We start from the raw sequence: 23332 nt of genomic DNA, 5'->3' as shown, positions 1-23332 counted from the left end.
CACTGTAAAGGATTTGAGAAGAAAACAACCACAGTATATTGACACAGGTTTGTCTTTATTTAGTGACTTTGATTGACAGTGTTGGACGGATACAGTCTGTGTTTGTCAGCAGAGGAAAATGAAGAGATTTTAAGTTTCTGTGGAGTGTGAGGGCTTCAGTTTTCTACATTTGAGGGAAGTCTGAAGGCAGGGTAGCTTAAAACCTGCAGTAGAGGCTGACCTCTTTTCTTCTGGCCGTTTGAGTAATAGTGGGAATGGAAGCTCAGTTTGTTTGCAGTGATTTCTAGGATTCCCTAAATGCATTAGCTTTAGGGTGGGTCTATGCTTATCTATCCCCACACGTCACAACTGCAACTGGGTTTACGACAACGGCAGTAAAATGTACAGCAGCACGTGGAAGACCCCTCATTAAACAACAACAGTAACCTGCCCTGACCTTAAAATAGGAACAAGTTGACTAGTTGAAGTCTAAGTTTTAGGTTTTAAAAAGGCTTGACCCTACAATGAAGAAAGCCAGTGAAAGATTCCATCTTTCTTAATAAGCATCAATCATAGTTATAATACAACTATTTAAGAATATAGAGAAAAATAAATATTTCACTCTGCATGAATGTTTCCTAAGAATGTGTACAACAGTTCCCTTAAGCCCCCTCCCCAGTCTGCAGGATCATGTGAATTACAGTGAGTGACTACAGGGACACAATTTAGTTCCAAAATATTTAAATTCTCCTGTAAGTTTCCCTCCCTTTAAATATTCTTCTCATACAGTATTGTCATTTTTGATCCACTGACTTCCATGTTAGCACCACAGTCCTGTTTCATGGCTGTTTTTCAATAATCAGCTAGTCTCACTCTGGAGTAACGACAACTTCTATTCATCAACTCCTGGTTGTGCTTAGTATCAAGAACCAGATATTTTACTTACAAAAATAAAACAGTTCTTGGGGAAAATGTTACAGTAGATTTGATTAGAGTAGAATAAAACTGCTGTTATAAATTACACTAAATGTAAATTCTCAGCAAGCATGTGACATGGTGTTCCCTGCAGATCAAGCATGTCTTGTTTCTGCACTAATGTGATTCATCAAACACTCCATTAAAGAATGGGTACAGACTGAAGGGACTCTAATAATAGTCTATTGCAACAGTAACATTTTCGACCTCTCCAAATATAAAAATAAAATAAATAGCAACAAGGTATTTATCACATTGTTTTATATCTGGGTAAGATATTAACATTTTAAATCAAAAATATTCCCTTTTATCATACATCATGTCATATATCTCTTTATGTCTGGCTGTGGTGAGAAGCATACAGCAGACCCACTTTGGTGATTTTGGTCTAAAACTGTATTATTTTATGTTCCTGCATCTACTGAGCATTTTGCAAGAATAAATATTTTTCTGCCTTTGGTTATTGTCTTGCAACTGTTTTACTTGAACAGTTTGCAGTTATTAGAGTGATCCTCTAGATGGCGATGATAAACTGCTCATTGGAGCATTATAGGAGTGATGGAACTTTTTCTGCCCTGGAGCTAAATGTGCCTGAAGTTTCAACTCAGAAATAACAAAAAATGATCAAATCTGGGTATTGTTATGATGGTTAATCAAACAAACACTAATTACAACACAGTACCTGACAGTCTGCTAATACAGCAGAGGAAGATCTCCTCTCTGTGTCATATAGATGAGCTAATGCAGCCACAGGAGCGTAATGCATTTTCTGGACTGGTGCGATGAAGGAGGAGAAGGGACAAAAAAAAAAGGGGCTGAGAGAGCAGGTGGACGGAGAAGGAACACAGAGAAGTGAGGGGTCAACAGTGAGACAGGAGTTCATTTCTATTTATTGTTAAGCTCCTGTCTCAGCCGGCAGCCTACGGCTGTGATGAGTGCAGCTCCTTTCCCACTACCGTCCTCTGAAAGCAGGAAGTTGACATTACATTGAGGAGCCAGTTCATTTACCGTCTGGTGCATGATCCCCGAGAAACTGGCAAAGAGAAAACATTTGCCATATTATTAAAGAGAAAAGAAGAAAAACGAGCCAGATTGGGTGCAACATTGAGAAGGTGGAGATCTGGCTTTAAAAAGGTAGTCAGTGAGAAACATGATAACAAGTTAGACAGCATTGCTGTATTTGCATGACAAATGACAATACATGTTAATACTTGTATGACAATACATGTCAAGCTGTTACATGATCTACTGCATGTGCTTAATCTATGTGCTACATCGAACATGACCAAAGGGTACAAATAACATTCTTTAAATAAATGTTTCGTTAAAGGAGTTTTTGAAACAAAAGTTAAGTACTGCATCGAGTTCAGGTGTAAATTCAGAGCCGTACTGTTTATGAATCAATGTAAAACTGGTCAAAGAAGAAAAACTAGAAGTGGTTAAGTCTTGGATGTACTCAAAATAAAGTTGTCACAACTGGTTGAGCTTGCCTTTGTTTGTATGTATATTTGCATATTTTCTAAATGGCCGTTTCACCTCAGGGATGACCAACAGTTGTCATGTAAATAAGGTGAAAGTGTCTTTCTACTCACTGAGGATGTAGTTTGTAGAGAGTCCCGTCCACCCCTACAGTGACGTTCAGATGGTCCAGACCTCGGTTCTCTCTGATCTTATCCACCACAGCCGCCATTCCTGCCCCACACAGCTGAGCTGCCCGATGTGACACAGCTCCACATACCTGTATTACAATGAAAACTTTATCATTATTGCAACACTTAGCAGACTGTTGGTGCCACAGTTTGCTGAGCCAGAAAGTCTATCAATCAACAAACATTGAGAATAAATATAATGTAACATTCTGTCAGCTTTTGTAAAGTCACATATTCCTGCCTGATAGCAATGTACTATGGGTTCAGATTTTTTCAGCGTCCACTGATCACTTAATAGGTAGGTATACCTACTCAAAACAAATGACTTTTAGTACAACAATCCTGCAATATTAAAGGGCATGCATAGACTGGATTTGATGCTACACATTATGATGATTCAATTTGAAGAAATATATTTTAATATGTAATATGTACTGCACTTGATACAACGCTTTGCCTTACCTCTTTGACGATGATACTGTCATCACAAGTGCTGTCCAGCCCTAAGTGTTGTAGGATGGCTCTCACCTGCAGCAGAGCCAATCTGTCACTGGAGTTAGAAAGAGAACAAAATTACAATTGGCAGAGGTAAAAAATAATAATAATTCAACCTAAAAGATTCAAGTTTATTGTTAAAAAGCATCTGTTACCGAACAGGGAAATATGAAAAGTGATTTGTTGCTGTTTGACAAAGGGGGCCCACTACTGGCAGTGATTCTGTCAAATAAACACATTTCACATCCCACTATTCTTTACCTCTCTATCTGTGAGAGGAACTTTGTTTCGAAGATACTTCTGGTCTTCAGTGTTTCAGAAATCTGTCCTCTGAACAGGAATCCTCTCTTGGTCATATCTATCAGGATGTTCCGCACAATCTCACCGAGATACATGCCGCTGCACATTTTCTCATATCTATAAAAACACACACATAAAAAAACATATAGATACATCCACACATAATCAAAGTCATATATAGGGATAGGAGTCCAGGAAATAAAGGGTTAACATGCTAACAGGTGTTTCTGACTTGAGGAGCATCAGCAATATACATGTGTGTGTGTGTGTGTGTGTGTGTGTGTGTGTGTGTGTGTGTGTGTGTGTGTGGTACCTTTGTTTGCCTGGATTGAGGGAGAAGTCATCCACAGCACGGTCGTACTCTGTCCTAATGTCATCAAGGCATCCGTTGTCTCCAAAAGCCCCCCACTCCATGTTGACACACATCCGCCCCTCATCTCCCTCGATCATCTCAACGTTCCTCATCTCCTCCATGTAACACGCATTACTGCCAGTGCCTTTAATAAAACACACACAGTACATTGACAGAACTCAGATGAGTGGAAAACGTAGATTATTTATCCAAAATAGTCAACACAAGGGCAACCAACCAGCAATGAGTCCAATCTCGCAGGTAGGTTCTTCATAGGCACAGGTCATCATGGTTCCCACAGTATCATTCACTACCGCCACCACATCCAGCTCAAATTCCTTAAGAAGAAACACACAATATGATGTAACATTACACTTTTCTTTTTTTTTTTTTTTACAGTTTTAAAAAAGCAGGTTGGTTGTATTCTACCTCTCTCCTCTTTATGGCCTCCCTCAACAGTCCAACCACATCTTCTCCTTCACAGTCTGTTGCCTTGAAGCCCTTAGTCCATGTCACCAGAATGCCCTGCACGCACACATTAAAAAAAAGGTGTCAACTGTCCACTCAGCGCTCAAAAAATTATGTTCTTGGGTTGATCGGGAAGAAAGATTTTGGGAAAACATTAAAGATTCATTTTTCTCACGTGCCTCTCAAACAAACTAATTTACCCAAAACCAAGTCTAACTTTTGAAAGTTCAAGGTCACATATTGTGCAAAATCGGGAAGAAAGGAAGACTCTGAACTCACAGCGTCAAGGCTCGTCTGTCTGCAGGGGAATGAGAAGGTGAAGCCGAGAGGAAGACGAGTGTTCTTCATCCCCATGTAGTCCAGGAAGTCACTGATACAGTGCACAATGTGATCAAACAACTGGGGGGAAAAGGACAAGCGATATAAAGCTGCAGTTTGTCTTTCATTAACATTTACTTTTGCAATGTGTAAATGACTGAATGTACAACTGGAAATCACAAGGCCTTCACAGTGTCCAATTATAAAGAACTGTTAAATACGTTTTTTTTTTTTTTAAAGTTTTCTGTCTTTTATTCGTTTCACTGATCAGACCGATGTCTCTGCTCTGCTTGCATGTTCCCTATCAAGGGCGGGGCTTATCCAGGTTCAACACACAGAGACATGGTACAAAATGCAATAATAAGCCCAGCTCCATGCACCAACACAGCTTTAAGCAGTCACAAACACAGGGAGACAGGCTTTGACCCATCTTGACTGACAGAGAGGAGATACTCCTCCAGACTCTACAGAGACAGATATAAACCCTTTTCACACGGCTCATTTAAGGTGCATCATTTACGCCTGTTTTGAAACATGAAGGAAGAATGATGCCACACTGTTCAGGATGGATTAAACCTCAAACATGTTGTGCTTCTGATCACACCTCCTTATCTCCAGTGTTGGGTTCACACATTACTTAGGAACACGTTACGGTTATTCCACTATTACAAAGGGTATCTAGTTACTTTTCAAATTCTATAACGCCATTAAAATAAATGAATAAACTGTTGATTCTGTCGCCATCAGAGAACTAATTAGCCAAATACCTACAAATTGAAAATGGCTACAATGTTGTATGACATTTACGAGTTGTTTACTTACACACTGCCACAGCAACACTAAATGTGTACACTAAAATTAGTATTGAACCAAAACAAAAAAACTAAAGTTACTTTCCAAAGTAACGAGCTACTTTTATAATCCAGTAACTCAGTTAGCTGTATGTTAGCCTCAGGGTGCCTTGTTTGGCTCAGGAAGTACCGATGCAGTAATTCAGCTTTTAACCTATATCTAAAATCTAAAATCTTTGCTAATATGGGGACACCTTGATGAGTCTGTAACCATTTAGGAGGTTTGGGACTGGATCTGTAAAACCTTTAATTCACTTGATCAAACTGTGATATCAGCCGAGGATGTAAACCAGATTTCTCCTTTTATCCAGGGGCAAAAACTCTTGTAGTGTGAGTTTTAACACCTCTCCTTTATAAGACCAACCTACATGTTTTTACTAGAGGATATTTCCTGGTTCATCAAGTTGTATCAGATGCCATCATCCCTACTACTTTGTACCACAGGTTTTTGGCATGCCCAAAAATAAACAAATTCTGGTCAGACATCTTCAACACAACCTCATATGTGAAAGGAAAGTTGATCCAGTCCCTATCGGCTGGCGATAGCGCGGCTACCTTAAAGACTCCTCCCACCCTGCCCACAGACTGTTTACCCTCCTGCCCTCCGGCAGGCGCTTCAGAAGCCTCCGGACCAGAACCAGCAGACTGAGGAACAGCTTTTTCCCCAGAGCTGTTTCTCTACTGAACTCTACCCCCCGAACTCTGAACTCTGTCTCTCTCTCTCTCTCTCTCCCTCTCTCTCTCCGCCCCCTGCTGACCCCCCCCTTTCCCCTGCATATCACCTCACACCCATCATCCCCCCACCACTCCTCCTGGTCACACACACACATCTCTCATCCATCTGTATTATTGTATTATAGTATGTTCATATTATGTCCATATTCTTTATATTATCTGTAAACTAGTATAGCATGCTCACTGCATCTTAATCTGTATATTATTAGTATAGCATGCTCACTGCACCTTAATCTGTATATTATTAGTATAGCATGCTCACTGCATCTTAATCTGTATATTATTAGTATAGCATGCTCACTGCACCTTAATCTGTATATTATTAGTATAGCATGCTCACTGCATCTTAATCTGTATATTATTAGTATAGCATGCTCACTGCACCTTAATCTGTATATTATAATCCTAAGAATACACTTATTTTGTAGCATTACTTATTTATAGCATTTATTTATATTTATAGCATCCCATTAATCCAGCCATCCAGATATACCTAATAATTCACTTTTTTTAGTCTACATCTGTAAATTTTGTAATTACTGTACATAGCACTGACTCTTGCACTTTCTGCTTATTTGCACTTCTGGTGAGATGCCAAACCTCATTTCGTTACTCTATACTTGTATATGTGTAATGACAATAAAGTTGAATCTCATCTCATCTCATCATGACAACTTTTGGGGTTGCTCCTAGCAACAGTAGAATATCAAGGCATCAATCAGATTTAAAAGCATTCCCAACATTGTTAGTCTGCGGGTTTATTTAGCTGGAAATCATCAACCCCTCCATCTCAATCGTGCTGGATTCACAAGGTTTAAGTCAGTTCTAAAACTAGAAAAAAAAACAGATGCACGGTTCAGGAATCATTGAAAAGACACTCTTGATCGGTAGCCCTCCTCACATCTACCCTCCCTTCTCTCCCATTCTCATTTTTCTCTTTCCTGCTGATTGTGTTACTTAATTTGCCTCAATTTACTCATCCTGCTGCCACTACATATAGAGGTATTTCATGTGCAAAGTATCTAAGAAATGTAAACCATCATATTCAGGAACAGCACACACACAACTGAGCTTTTCTGTTACTTTTTTTTTAAAAACCTTTTTTACCTTTGCTGTTTTTCTTATGATTGTGGTTATTTCTCTGCAGTATTCTACTGAAACTCTGAAGATGTGAAGAAATATGGCAGGAAGTGGTTAATAAGGCCACAAGATGCTCATAAAATGTTGAAGTGTGCGAGATAAAGGGAACTGTCTGGGGAAGTATGAGTCAGGTAAAATAAGTGAAAAAACATCTGTGGTATTACTATAAAACTGTGCCATTTCTATTCTGACTTTCTTGTCCCATGTACATCAGGAGGCAGAGAAGCAGGGGGAGGAATGAGAGTGAGGGTGAAAGGCCAAAGGTTCGAGACAGGTTAAGCTTCAGTCAGAGAACACAAGTTCAAATCTTTGTTTTACAGACAGTCAATTCAACACTAATCTTAACCAACCTCTATTTCTGACTCCCTTTAACCACGACCTTCTCCCATGCTTCCCTTTGATCTACTTATCTCTGAGCCAACAAGGATCACACCCCTGACCTCCCACACGACTTACTACCCTTACATTTACAGTGCCAACACAGTTTAGTTCAATGTTCTTCCCTCATGTGCATTGTCTGCGTCACCCTGAACATTTCACCACAGATTTTAGGGCTGACAGCTGACAGTTCTCACCTCCTCTCCTGTGCCCTGCATCACTTCTAGAGGAATAGCGTAGATCTTGTTGTGCATTTCTACTGTTCTCCTTTTGCCAGAGCGAATCTTGACCAACAGAACTCTGAAGTTGGTTCCTCCTAAATCCAATGCCAGGAAATCCCCATGTTCTGGATAAAAGGCAGGCAGACAAATAGAGGAAAAGATTAATTAATTTAACAGTAGCCGTGTATAAAACACCTCACAGATATACTCTGTTTACAGAACAAAATTAAAAGTCGAGGATATGAATTTAATATTTGGTAGGAATAGGTTTTTCCCCTGAAATGTTCATTCATGAAGCGCTTTTTCTTATCTTGTATAACATCCCTTATTGTGAATGGTCCCTGGTATAAAAACACAATAATAAAATAGAAAAGAAATAGCTGTGTGGCAACAAGTATGAAAACATTTTGAAGTTGCACAAAAACTCCTCAAGGGTAAGAAATTTGATCAAAAGTGGCATCAGTGCAGTTCAGGGATTGTGCATTTTTATTGGCTGAGAGCTCTGTCAATCACATAGAGATGTGACATAGTTAGTCAGCTGAAATAAGCTGCTTATCTGCTGTGTAATGATATCAGTTGCTCACGCCCACACATAAAAGTCACTAGCTTAAACATAAAGACACCTACTTATGTGTAAGTTTGTGTGTGAGCCTGTGTGTATCACCTGTGCCATCAGGAGTGCTTTGTACAAAGGTTGGCAGCATCTTGACTGTAGCCGAGTCCTGAGTGCTCTTTGAAAGGCCGTTTTGCATCTCTATCCTCATCCGGTTCTTTACCTAAACAAAAGAAATCCCCAAATGTAACTGATGTTGTGAACTCCTGTACAGTGACAGATGCCTGAAAACATAAATCACATCATTCACAATCTTTCTCTCCTCACCTCAAGCAGCTGTTCTTTCGTCAAGCGGAATTCAGAAAGTGTTTGGGCAATATGTTTCGACTGTTCAGCAAGTCGGTAAGCCACCGCCGTCACCATGGCGGCCCCTTTTCCACTTCCACTCTCTGACAGGAGGAACCGGACATCACAGTCCGGTACCAAGCGACGGACTGTCTTATGGAGACGACGCGCATATCTAAAACACACAAGGCTTCTTATAAGCATTTTTAATAAGAAATGCGGTCTACAGAAAGTCCATGCTTAACATAATGTCAGATATTCAGTAAGACGTGTAACACCATTTCTCGATCACTTTTATGGAAGGTACAAAGCAATGACCAACATACAATTAAAAATCTTTTGTGTTGATAAGACTACGTAAAGCATACATTTTGGTATTTTATTAAATTCTTTGGTGACTCACTGTGGGTGCATCTTGTATAGAGATCCATCAATGCCTACAGTGGTTCGCAGTCGTGCCACTCCTTTGTTCTCCTTTATCCTCATCAGGATGCCTGCCAGTGTGGCTGCGATCAGGTTTGCAGAGCGGAAAGACACAATGGCACAAACCTGAAGAGGAGGAGAGCGATTTATCAATCAGCACATTCAAATGTTTATTTAATCAACAGAAAGCACCTGAATTAATCAACTTTTTTTCAGTCAACCTCAGGTCAGATACTTAAACTTCTGTAGTTTATATTTTTTTATGATCATGTCTCGTAATTGAAGCATCTAAAAAGAAACACTGAATATTACTGAATATTATACTTCAAAAAAGTATAATAATAAAACAACAATAATAATAACAAAAACAATTGTAATACACACATGCTGCACAGCAATACAGTCTTCAGTGGTAGGATCGACACCAAGTTTGATAAGAATCTCTTTGGCTTTGTTCAACCCCTCCTTACTCCTAAACAGAAAACAAAGAGAGAGAAGCTGTGATGCAGCAGAAATATACATGATTCAAAGTTTTTATAGAACTGCTCCATTAAGGAAACAAGTGAAATGAAATGTAGTGTGACTCACTTTTCTATGGCTGAGATGTGTTTGGTCTCAATCCTCCCCTTTGTGAGCAGCTCAGGTGTGATCCTTCCCTCAAACAGTTGGCCCTCTCTCGCCATCTTCACTAGGATGAGACGAACCAGCTCCCCCATGTACATACCACTGACCATCTTCTCAAATCTATCATACAAAGGAACAGAAAATGGAACCTTAAATTATATTGGTTAAATGTCCTATGCTCTGGACTAATCTGTTTTACCATAGTTTCTAATGATATTTGGTGTACCATAGTATTTATAGTTTTTAGCAGTAGTTTTTATGATGATGTGCATCCTTGCATTATGGTGAGCCTACAGGCACCAAACTGTTTTTAGAAAACAAGGAGCTGACAGAGAGCCAACAAGGAGTCTTTTCTTCTCTTCTTCTCATTATTTTATCTCTATTGTAATTTCTTGCTTTATTTAATTAATGTAAATGTTTGTTTTTTAACTTTTTGCTATTTACTAATTATACGACTGTTTTTGCGCTGTTGTAACACAGAAATTTCCCCAAATGCGGGATCAATAAAGTTTATCTTTAACAGAGAACAGGACTTCTTCTCCATGTTTTGTAAACACAGGATCATTTCAAATGAGCTGCATTCTTCTTAAACAGCAGGATTGTAGGTACATTTATACAAATTCAAATAAGTAATCAATACCTGTTTATTGTTATGTTTTTTGTTGTGATATAAGGAAATATGGATGATTCAAATTGTTTTGAGCTTTATCCTACAGAGAACACCTTATAAAAACTGTGTGAGCAACTGAGAGCTAATTATAGCAGACTCTGTGGTTCCATTGCAGGATTATTAAAATATCAGATTATTAATATCATCTCAGGAATGAAAAAGTCTGTATGAATTAGTTTCAGATTGACATACAGCTGTTTTCCGGGGTTCAGGGATCCTCTGTCTATCTCTCTGTCAAACTCTGTCCTGATGTCCTCCAGCCTGCCGTCATCTCCAAAAGCTCCCCACTCAGTGTTCACACACATCCTGCCCTCGTCTCCCTCCACGAGGTCAATGTGACGCAGCTCCTCCATGTAGCAGGCATTGGTACCAGTACCTAAATACAAAGAAAACACCCGTATATTTATATCTAACATTTGTTATGTTTATCATTTTAACTGACAGCAGTTATTTTCTTGATAAATACAAAGTGGTTGGTACTCACAGCTTATTTTAAATAAGCTATACAATTGCCATTTTGCTTCTTGATTGGTTCTCAGAGTCTAATTTAAAACAATACGATACATTTTGAATGCAATTGATCCCTCGTCCTTTCAAATACACTTAGCTGTAGTACCGATGATAATGCCGACTTCACAGCGCTGGTCGTCAAATCCACAAGTCATCATCGTTCCCACAGTGTCATTCACAACTGCCATGATGTCAGCGTCATAGTCCTAAAAGTGCACATATATAACAATGTATTTTAACAGGCTTGCTGAATGAAACTGTATTAGAATGAACCATTTGATGCCCTCAGACTTCAGAGCTAAAGTCTGTCATTATATGAGTCTAAATGAGAAAAAAGACAAGACTCACTCCTCTTTTCTTAATTGCTTTGTTGAGCAGTTTGACGACGTCCATTCCCTCCACTCCATTGGCCTTGAAACGTTTTGTCCATGTGACCAGAAAGCTCTGGAAACAAACGATTGGAGAGCCATAAGGAAGTTATAAAAGAAAATAAAGATTTTATGCTCAAAAGAGTCTCTGTTACAACTCTGTGTTTCAGAACTGCATGGTAATCACAAACATGGTAATCACTGTCACATGTGTCACAAACAAGAGTTGACTATATAGAAAGCTGTACTATCAAGAAGACTACTCTTGAATTTGTATTCAACTAACCTCATCTAGTTTGGTCTGCTGGCAGGGAAAGGAGAAGGTAAATCCCACTGGAAGTTTCTTGTCTTTGATGTTTTGTTTTTCCATGAAGTCCCCGAGACACTCTGCCACATGGTCGAACAGCTGGAACAGAGGTAGAAAAGAGGGGGAGGTATGCTTTAGGCTAGCTGAAGAGACGTGTGTGTATTTCTGTCTTTATTTTAGCTTAAATACCAACCCGTGTTCCACTGCCGTGAATGATGTCCTCTGGCGTGTCATAGATCTGACTCTCCATCTGAACCGTCTGTTTCTTCTCGTGGCTCACTTTGACTCTGAGGATGCGAAAGTTACTGCCTCCCAAATCCAACGCAATGAAGTCTCCCTTCTCTGTCAAGACAGAAAGGCAAAAGATAGGAAAGGACGGGGAAAGAAAAATCAGACAGAAGTGTTTGTGTTAAATACAGCGCTCAGTATTACTGTACAGGGGACTAATGTCACATTTTGCAGCAAACAAAATAATGTGCATGGAAACAAAAAGCTGTTTTAGCAAGCTTCTTTTGTTTTTTCTTCTGCTGAAGCTGTGGACTATAGTCATTCAATTCACTAATCTAATCTAGAAAACAATCTAAGGTTATTTCTATATTCATCCATTAAGTGTTTCTATATGTGTATGCTGGCAGGTGTATCTTAGATGCACTAAGATCATTTCTGCAAGCTGAACTTCCTGTGCAGTTATTGGTTAATGATTGCTCAACCACACCACAGGTAAGACAGGAGCCATATCACCAGATCAAGAGCTTATCAAAAATTACCTTTATTTCCCCTTGTGGGAGCCATAAAGTAAATCTTAATCTTTATGAGTAAATCCAACAGTCACATTACAACTGTGAGCAAGCAAGTAGCGAACCTGCACTAGAGGACTGTGTTCTTTAAACAATGACAGGCTCAGATAAAATAACATGTCCTAAACATTGAAAGCAGTTATTTTGTCTAACCAACCTGATTTTCATAATTGGATAACATTGTATTGAGTAGACAGTGTGCTGTGCGACTATGGCTGTTGAGCTGTGATTAGGATTACTCCCTTAATGTCAAATGTTAAATCTAATCTTAATCTATTATCCAAAGTCATTCAGGACTAACAAATCAAAGTGTAACTCTTCAACTCCAGTGCTCATTAAAAAAGTACATAACAGACGTCATACAAGTCAGATGACTGAGGCAACCTTACAAAGATTACATTTTTACACACTTCTCTGAAATGTCAAACTTGTTTCTAAGTACAGGTTCTATTTTTTATAAGATAAATTCAAAGTACCCAGCAGTGTAGTTTCATATTTTAATGATATGCTGTTGCAACTTTTTTTTGCAGATCAGAACACAAGGTCAGGTCAGAGATATTTAATCAGAAAGGAATGTGAGTAAAGCAGAGTAGCTAGTAGAAACAACTACAGGCAGGTGCAATCATGGTACTTCTTTTTAATTCCAGTCTTTCCATTTTTTTTAATTTATTTTGTTATTCTGTTCGTCCGTAGGAATAAAAGACACAGAGTGAGGACACACACTGTAATTATGTTAGGCGTTATCTGTGCATAATAAAATAACTATAATTAGAGATAACTGATGCAGGCTTTTTCCATTCCCCTGCCAAAGCTTCTGTAAGCCTACGCAAACTATACAAACAAACTCAATATTACAGTCCCTATAATCACTGACAGGCTGCAGCTTTTCCTCCGCACTCACTGACATACAGTAAGTAATATTTAGTGACTGAAATGTAACAGAGCCATTTATTCACCATTCACAAGATCACTATGTGACTAATACGCTACCTTGTATTCAAGGGAGTATGCTTATATACACCTTTCTTACAGTCTCATAAATACCTCACGCCTATCATAGAAATACTAATTCAATGTTTAACCAACTAAGCCAAATGAGTTTAGAGCACAAGGAGAAACCAGCAGAGACGTCATTGTGATGATACCAGAGAAGAAGATGACTCATGTCCAGACAAGCTGATAACAAAATAACAGTTACTGGAAATATGCTCCAATTAAGTTTTATGGAAGGAGCTGATGGCATTTGTGCAGCAGGAGTGCAAGACACCATTAGGGAGAACAACAGCTACGTGAGTGGAAAAGATGCAGCAGAATTGTGCAAAACAGCTCTATGTGTGTTCCTACAGACTCTTGGACAGCTCTCAGCTCTCATTCAGAACAGGGCTTTGAAGACTGCCGTCCTCCAGACACACAGTACTGATGAGACACACCACAGAAAACTTAAGAGGACCACCAAGAGGTCCGTGTCTGACTTTTTGTTTTTTACAGTAAAAAACTATATAACCAGTGAGTATCTGAGTACTCGTTCAGTTCACAAGGTAATGCAAGTACACGAGCATTTAGATTACTGTAAATGCCCATTATCCATTAATGCCCAGTATCCATTAATGCCCAGTATCCATTAATTCCCACTATCTTCATCTATGTGGCTATGTCTGCAAGAGTTTGTCAATCGTTTTCTCTTTAAATGCCGACTGGGATCTAAAGCTCCATGTTGACAAACATTGGTCATGATGACATATCTATTAGTGTAAATAAGGTATTTTAAAGCTTACTTAGATTCCTAATCTTGCTGATTTATTTATAAAGAGATAAAATAGGCAAACCTGTGTTGATACTGATTTCATTACATAAAGTGCTTCAACCGTTTGGTTTCAGATTACCCGACTATATTTACAATAAGGGTTAGAGTAACTAACCTGATCCATCAGGGATTGACCGTACAAATGTTGGCAGCATCTTCAGTGCAGCAGTGGAATTAGTGTCCCGACCAAGTCCTTTGGCCAGCTCTCTCCGAAACCGCTGTGTGATGTCCAGTACCGTCTCATCAGAGAAACGCATGGAGTACAGGTACTTATCAATCTGTGAATAGAAAAACAAGTCTGTTATCTTCAAATTTAAGCTGTTCTTCTTTCGAATATAACACAGCACCGTCTTGTGAACTGAAAAGGGCAATTAAAAAAAAAAAAAAATCTTCTACAAAATAATGCAACAATCTACCGAAGAACACATTATTCCCACACAGAATATCATACCAATTGTTTTCCACCTCTGATCAATACCAAGAGCCACACAATACCATCCAGACCCAAACCCATTCACACATGCGTGTACTGGTTAATTACCTTTCAGTGTATTACTGTAAGTGACAGAGTTTTACTGTATTTGCAAATAACATTGCCTTTATTTTTTGGGAGCAAAGTTAGACAGTGAATATGATGTCCCCATCATATTGGGTTTCATTGATCAATGACGATAGCTACACTTCTTGACCTGACTGAAATAAAACTCAAGTTATCAAAGTAATACAGTCACTCATAAAAGGGCCTAGTTTATTGCCTTACTGCGAAACAACTGTGGATATTCTTTTGATACACCTAATATACAGTTGTCATAATGTAATAAAAGCACAGCATCACCAGTGGGGTTCAAAGTTAGACCAGGAAGAGGCCTACTCAATCCAGGCAGTAATGCTGCAAAGATGGAGATGACTTATGACTCTATTTAGGGTAAGACACATCAGGTAGGTCTATGACAGTGATGGAGTAAGAGAGTCTCAAATAAAGTCCTGTCACCATGAAGGTACAAAACAGTGTTGACCTGCACAAACTGCAAGTATTGGGAAACAGACATGAAGAGATATTATCTGGGCTTTAACTTACTGCTCCAAGGACTTTTAGCTCCTCAACACGTATTAAACTGTTGGCCGCCTGTGTTTGTAACACGTTGCATCCTCTAAATCGATAATAATTCAACATATCAGCAACGTGGTTCATTTTCAACAGTCTTTCCATCAGCCATGTTTTCCTTGTTTCCTCCAATGGACGCCATCGTGTGACACCGAGTCGTCACCAATTCGAAGATAATTAACGTGGACAGCTGGCGGGTGAGCAAAGACTTCGTCTGATTGGATAAAAGATGCGCATGCGTTCAGGACTCCCTCTGATTGGTTGAGTGTGTAACCTACGTTACTATTTGTTTGGTTCAGCGACAGATACAACATAATGGTACAACCAACTCAAATGACAATGCTGCCTCTTTGATGAATTACTCGATTTAATCCATGACTAAGTGCAGTAAATTAGCATACTCAGTAACGTGATTGTTTATGTCAGACAGACTCCTGTTTTTTTTAATATAGCCTATCTGAAATTAGAACCATAGCTGAAATAGAAATATGAAAGATCTTCAATTAAAACAAATTATCAAATGAAACATTTATAAATTAAACATACATTCAGTATGATGGGCTTTATTGATGTTCCTTCCAGAGGCATACCTACTGCCTTTTAAGTTTTTTATTAGAACAGATTTTAAAGTCAAAGTGCCATGATTGTTTGATAGGCTATGTCCCCCATTAAATCCGCATAAGCCATGCATTAGTCAGGTATAGGTTGAACAGGCCTGTACCATTACTTCACAGTAGGCTTTTAATGTTTAGGCCCTATTTTTCTTTTCATCTGCTTTCAGGCAGTCTTTTGATTGTGTTAACACTCAGAATGAAAAAGTGATTTCTTGCGCTGCCATATAGGTGAAAGTTCCAATCAGCACGTCTAAACATGCTGTAGATCTTAAGCAGGCAGAGTACCTGATAAAACTGCACACTGTACAACGTGTCACAGATACAACACAAAACAGTCTGAGGTCTCTGGCCTTACAGAACAGGATGTTAAACAATCTTGGTGAAATCCTTTGTTGCATCACACTCTCTTATAAAGCAAAGACTCACTTCATTTGTGAGCAGCAGACACAAAGTTAAATGTCATGTTCAAGATGACTGTAGGAGGATTAACTCTTACTGTCCCTCGTGGGACCCTTAACTGGATTACCGTCAATTGGTTTCATGACAAAGACAACAAGAATATGCTAGATATAAAGTGCAGAGATAAAATACTCAAACGGTCAGCGTGATTTAAACATACATGCTAACATGATTAACATAGACAAAGAATAATGCCTGTATTTACTCAGATGTCCATGTGACAATGTATCAGGATTAGCCTACTTCTTACTGTAACAGACATCACACTGGAATTTTGTAACTTCCTGTTTAAGGAGTCACACATTAACTGTATTTTCCACAAAGGTTATAACTGGTTTAGGACAATGGCGACAGTTTAGGTGTGAGTGTACTAACAGGATATAATGTGTGTCAATTGAGTTTTATGACATGAGGTATACAACCAACGTTTACACATAAAACAACATCACATTATTATTGACAAATAGCAGCTCATGAAAGATCTATAGAAAAAGAAACATCAATGAAACATAAAAGGGACTCTGCCAGGCTGTCAATTTGGCTTTCATCATACATTAAATGACAACTGGAAGGTTCCACAGACATTATTGATCTGATTATCCATGCTGAATGGTATAAACAGGTTGAATTGACATCAACAGAGCAGAACGTTGTCCAGATGTTATCTTCTCTGTTTGTGCAGGTGGTAAATTCCATATAATCTGTCTAAATGTAGCATCTCCTTATGATTTGAAAGTTCATTAACACATCGTCTTGTCATACAGGAGCCCACAGCTGAGTTAAAGTGACCTCTCACCATCAAAAACTCAAGAAGTAAGATGTGTTTGTACTCTATACCTAATGGATCATAACAGAATACAGAAAACCTTACATGTGTTTTCTCTGAGGTTTAGAGACATTTTAAAACACTGACACATCTGTGCTTCAACATGCACAATGACACTACAGCCTGCCCAGCATCTATTTCTTTCAATTATACTGCACAAGATTACAGACAATCAAGAAAAATGCACTAATTCAAGCTATGCACATATCTATACAGAAACATTGCACTTCTCTTTAAATAACAACTTGTTTATGTTCAATCTTTATGACAGTGACGTCGGAGCAAATGATCCCTGTAATGTGGAATGGCTGGAAGTCCTGGTGATTCCATTGATAATCAATAGTTCAGTCTGCAGCTCTGTGCAGTTTGTGGATCACTGTTTTAGTTCGCTGATGTGATTCAGTTCATCTAACAGAAATTTCTTGAGGCTGATGCTCATTCAAGGTAACCATGTCCTCAAGAAATGCTAATTCAAGAACACATCACAATTCCATTTTACCTTTGCATAACAACCATTGCCTGTATATGAATATGGTACATTATAGCTCGACATTGAGTGATGATTAATCCTTGAAATGTGCACTTTTTGATCATAAATATTGGATTCTTCGCATACTTCACATACATTGTTTGGGGAGCTCTGAGACTTTAAAACTTTAAAACTGGCTGTAAACTAGTATAATATGTGACCTTTAAGTATTAACAATGTAAGGCAATTCTTGTCGATGTCTCATTTTGGGAACCAAATAAATACAAAATAATTTACAGTATGATCTTGACCTTTATATTTATTGTTTATTATCATTATTATCATTATTATTATTTAAGTGTCACTTCAGTGTGGTCTGACACCATGACATTGAGGTACAGGAGTCCGCTTCAAAGCTGCTTATTCGCTGAAATACGGTGCTTTTTTTGTTTTTTGTTTTTGAAAGTATAACACTGTTACATGTTAGTGCATATATTATACATTGCATTTTACTTTTGACTCTTCAACTGAGCCATCTGGGAGTTAAAGAAAAGTGAAATTAGCCATCAAAACGCACACTGGGTCATTGTTTTCCATCAACTGGTGCAGCAAACAAAAGGGACAAAATAGCTTGGGATTATATTTTTGATTCCAGTGAACACTATTTAAAAAAAATGTATGCATTAATTTCTCACCTTAATTGCATCAAGGTTAACAAAGACAGCCCTAGAAATAGCTTTGGACTGTGTTGGAACCTTGGTCTCTGCGAGGAAATGTATTAATGGTCTTCAAAAGTTCCTAGTCCCCTCGAGAAATTTCCTGCAGTGGAAATGCAGTCTCTGTCCTCTGTGAGGTCACCAGTTTATATGATGCATCAAGCACTTCAATTTGTATTCAAATGACCGGGTTAAAATAAGAATGTGTTCCTAATAAGCTAATTGAATGAGAATGCCTTCTTGGCCAGTCTACTTAAATAACAAAGTGCTCCCAGCTGACCAGGGATGTGACAGGTTACAGAGGGGATTAAAAGCAGCCATTGTCCATATGTGTCTATAAAAGCTAAGAGATTCTCTGAGCCAGGACACAATTTAGTTTCTGCTGGAGGAAATGACAAATGACTCAGCACTCCTCAGCTTAAAAACCATGACTAAGCACTTTAGCATTGCTCTTCATCATCTGATCTCACATTGCTCTGAGGGATACAGTATCTCTGCTGTTGCTTGTAGAGGGAATACAGTGCACAATGAACATAATATATATTTATCTGTCAGAGGAAATATTGAACTTTTCTTAGTTTTATGATAAGATTTTCAACCAAAATCAGAGTTTAATGCGGAGCAAAATGACATTCCCTGGTGAGGCGACCTGAAGCCTGTATGCTTTGGACACACGAGTCTGTAAGGGCCATGTTTCCCCCAAACACACCTCTGACACAACTTTCTCTGGCAACGCCCGCAGAAGGCTTAAGTTTCAGGAAGAGATCACTCTCTCTATTTCTGCCCTCTGCTTCCCCCTCCCTTTTCTCCTTCTCTCTCTCCTTTCTGTTTGCATTCCTCCCCTCAACAATGCCTCCTTTTCCACGTCATTGACACACTGTTTGAGGAAGCCCTGAAACCCGACTCTGTTGTGTGTATATGTCCATGATGTTGGTCACACACAGCCCCGCCATGTGGAAAAGTACTGTCCTCCACACTGCCCTCTCCTGTACCTTCCTTTTTTCCTCCTCTAGCTTACACACACTGAATGAACGTTTCATGTCATGTACGTCTTGTAACCTGCAACTGGATGCTTTGAATTTCCCTCGGGATCAATAAATTATCTATCTATCTATCTATCTATCTATCTGAACGCTGCTTTGGGTGCCCGCTACGCGCTGACTGTGTGTCAAAGAGTGCAGTCAAGGACACTGCAGAGGAGTGAGTGAAGAGGAGACACACTCAGCTGATTGAGGCACTTTGACAAATGCACATACACATGTTTTATCTGTAAAAACACATCAGTGATGAGATTGTCTATATTCTCTTTTGAGGGTGCTTAAATTCAAGTGTGTTTCAAAATTTTACAACTAGACGTTGCTGCTCTTTGTAAATAGAGACACACCTGGCTAAGTGTGTAGGTGTGTCATTGTAATTGTGTGTAAGCCTTCTTCTCCAGTCACCTACGGTCACATGGTTCAAAGCTGGCCTATTTTAGTCAAGCAGGGAGAGGAGAAGAGTTAGAGTTAGAGGGAGGGAGATGTGTTGTATTACATCAGATCCTGGCTGCTGATAATGCCTTTTACTTTAACAGACTCTATTTGACTGCACAGCAAACATGTACACCTGAGAATTACAGCTTTGTGAATCTCTTTTGTAGGAATAAAGATTGCTCAATGCAAATGAACTGAGGAAACAAGCAGTAAAGAAAATGGAGAAAGAACCAATAACTTTTTCCACTACTACAGGGAAACAGACATGCCAGAATCTGCCTTATGACATGTGACATCATCAGGAAGTAACCTTAAAGTGACATTAGACCATAATGAGAATTATAAAGCACATGTTAAAACAGGGCTTTAAGATTAACAATAAAATAAAATAAATGTGATGATGTAACTAAAAAAATCTATATATATATGACCACACATGAGGGATTCTGAGAGTATTTCATCTTCCTCTGACCCAGTCTAACGTTAGTTTACATGATAGTACTTTGCAGGTTTCCTGGCAATATTATTTCATAGTATTCATCTAAGAGGTTCAGGGAAGCGTTAAGGTCTGAGTGACTTTGGTTACACACAAACATTTCTCTCAGGGTAACTAAAACTGGTCTGGTCAGTTTTGGGCCAGAGGCTTTACAGCGGGGGCTGCTCAGCTGAGAAGTATGAAAGACTTACATTCATAGTCTAAACGTCATGTTTTCCTCTTTCACCTTCAACTTCTTCATATTACAGTCAAGCTGTATATGTGCATATTAAAATATGCACATGATACAGGAATAAGAGTCAACATGACATCTTATTGGATGGACAATATTTAAGTGGAAAAGGGAGCTACAACAACCCCAATACGTTTCAGTTTGGACTGTCAATTAAACTTAAAGCTAAAAATTATGAGAGCTGAAGTCTGTCTCCTCTTCCTTTCTCGAAGCTGTACTGAGAAAAGTGAAAGTGAGAGGATCATTTTAAAGAGAACATAAAAGAAACTTAGTGACCCCTATATTGACTTGGCACTTAATCCACTTCTACCTTCTTATCCCACTGTACATCAGTCCTTTCATCATCACCTCTCACTTCTTCTCTCCTCCTCTTTGCCACACCTCTCACAGCTCACAACATAGCACGTATCACACGCCTGTGTGTCATGTCTTCTAACACATCATAATACAGAAATACACCTCTGCTGTTTGTCACATCTCAATTAGCCTTTTGGCTTTCGGTTCTTTCCCAACATGCGCTTCGTTTTTTGTTCACTTCCTGAAAGAGATGCATCACAAATCAAAAGATTTCCCAACATGTGCTGTAGTGGAAAACCACAGTTTTACAGCTGTGTTAAGATGACAGCAGTATGAGTAAACTCTATGACCTCTACAAAGTCATGCCCTCCTCTCCTTTCAACATCTGCTTTTTCTCTACAACCTATCATTTCAAAGATGGAGGTAGAAGAACCAGGAAGCACTCACCTTTTTAACCTGGTCATCCTTCAGCTCAGTGAAGTAATAGGCAAGAAGCTGGGCGGCAATCATCCTTGTCCCTTTATTCTCTTACACTCACATACAGACTCACTCCAACTCACACTCGTTCTGTTACACACGGGCACACAGACACACACGGCCACCTCAAGTCAGATGGAGGAAAATCCAAAACAGAAAATGAACAAATAAAAATAGCTAAAACTCGGCTCTTGCTCATGTAATCTGTAATAAGCTGGAAAAGGAATAGTCCAGCCTGTTGTAGTTTAAAATAGACAGAGCTGCCTCATGTGCGCCTGAGACTCTACAGCTCTTCTCTTTCTCTGTGCATGTGAGTGAAGCCAGGAAGCATGAGTGAGACAGCAAGTTGAGCTGCAGGAGGCAGAGAGAGAAAGAGAGAGAGGAGCAGGGAGGATCAGATCTCAAGCCCTGCCCCTTCTCCTTCAGCGCCTCATTTTATTGGCTAGAGTGGGAGCCTCTGTAGGGGGGTTGAGTGCCACATCCTCTTTTCAACCATTTGCCGGTCTGCTGACGCCTTGGAGGCAAACTGCAGTGATGGAGGAGGCAGGAAGAGAGAGAGGAGCCTGCATAATTAAGTGTGTGAGGAGGGAATTTGGGCTCTACTGTTTGAAGGAAGTTATAAAGTTGCATACCATTCAGCTTGCAGTAAGAACATAACTAACTCTGTTGTAAAATGAGTCCGAAATATGGCTATTGACAGCAGAAGAATCTGTGTGAGAGGGTGTTTGAGTGTGCTTCTGCCTTGAAGGGCACACTCAGAAAAAGTAGTTATGTGGGGTTGTTGCAGAGTAGGTTTTTTTTTTCTTTCACAAACTGGATCTGCCAGTCATGGAGGGTTTCCCACTCTGGTTGGATCTCAGTTTTCAGGGCGTAAAATTTGGGGATGGATTCTTTCCTTTATCACATATGATAGAATATTGAACTTTTTTTTACTGTTAATACAAAAAACAGGGAATATGATGTTGCTCTGGGAATTTATTCTGTCTGTCTGTCTGTCTGTCTGTCTGTCTGTCTCTCACTTACTATCGCTCCCTCTCTCTCTCTCCATCATTCTGAGAGCAAACCAATTAGACTGACACTCACTTTCTCTGGCTCCACTGTCCTCCCAGACAGACGTGACATCATCACAACAACAGCTGTGTGTAGTCTGGACTCTAATGAAAACAACCACAGACATAGAGGGCCAGTAATACTTTTTATACACTCACAATGTGGGCTGTGTCATTAATTCCACCTTAATACTTAGGCAGCAGAGACACAAAGTGAGTAAACGGGGTCAGTTCAAAACCAGCTGAAGTCAAGATATGACTGCATCTTTAACAGAATAAAACATCGAGAGAGAGCCAGAATAATGTCAATCGAAACAAAAAAAGGACACTACATTGGTTTACTTTAATTTATGGTATAAAATGTAATTTAGTAAACTATGATCAGTATGATTAAATTAACATAAAAAAATGTAAAACCCAAAACCAAAAAGTTTTATCTATTGCAGTATTTGTATCTCTCTTCATTTCATTTCATTTCATTACAAGACAGAATACAAAAAAAACCTTTTGAAGTTTGCGTCATATGAGACTCCATGCCTTGAGCCATTCACACTGCACTAAAGTTTCTCAAAGGGTGGCCTGGGGCCCAGAAACATTATGTTTGGCCCCTGAACACAACATGAATGAGTTACATTGTAATATAATCATCACAGTTTTCATTTAGTTTCACCTTCACAAACCCTAGCATGAAACTGCACCCCCTCTTTAAAGCGTCTTTCAAGGTAAGAATCACAACTTGAAGAAAGCTAATTGTCCAATGTCAACTAGTAGCACTACATGTGTAACAGAGATTAATTTATGTCATTACTGCTGTAGTGACATAAAGTATAAGCTTCTGGTATGTTGGTGAACAAACCC

At 39.0% G+C, this 23332-nt stretch overlaps 1 protein-coding gene across 1 annotated transcript; it reads right to left on the bottom strand.

Annotated features, from left to right (window-relative positions):
* Positions 1–36: 36 nt before the first annotated feature.
* Positions 37–21776, bottom strand: hk1 (hexokinase 1). The gene is made up of 21 exons (XM_020630025.3): positions 21396–21776; positions 14378–14540; positions 11855–12003; positions 11641–11760; positions 11335–11430; positions 11093–11192; positions 10669–10852; positions 9771–9926; positions 9567–9654; positions 9163–9308; positions 8742–8934; positions 8526–8637; positions 7838–7986; positions 4498–4617; positions 4180–4275; positions 3989–4088; positions 3712–3895; positions 3360–3515; positions 3066–3153; positions 2547–2692; positions 37–1987 (listed from the first exon to the last, which is right to left on the bottom strand). Exons 1-21 carry the CDS (start codon positions 21456–21458, stop codon positions 1840–1842), a joined length of 2757 nt encoding a protein of 918 aa, XP_020485681.1. The 5' UTR covers positions 21459–21776; the 3' UTR covers positions 37–1839.
* Positions 21777–23332: the final 1556 nt, after the last annotated feature.

This window comes from Labrus bergylta, chromosome 3 (assembly GCF_963930695.1).
Source record: "Labrus bergylta chromosome 3, fLabBer1.1, whole genome shotgun sequence".
NCBI lineage: Eukaryota > Metazoa > Chordata > Actinopteri > Labriformes > Labridae > Labrus > Labrus bergylta.
Note: the sequence above shows the minus strand (reverse complement) of the source record. Positions and strands in the feature narration are given on the sequence as shown.

Excerpts from the sequence above, each read along its gene's own strand:
- hk1 (XM_020630025.3), bottom strand. The coding sequence starts at position 21,458 with ATGATTGCCGCCCAGCTTCTTGCCTATTACTTCACTGAGCTGAAGGAT. Across the intron at positions 14,541-21,395 it reads AGGATGACCAGGTTAAAAAG|ATTGATAAGTACCTGTACTC; the intron begins GTGAGTGCTTCC and ends TTCTATTCACAG. Across the intron at positions 1,988-2,546 it reads CTCTACAAACTACATCCTCA|TTTCTCGGGGATCATGCACC; the intron begins GTGAGTAGAAAG and ends TCTCTTTGCCAG.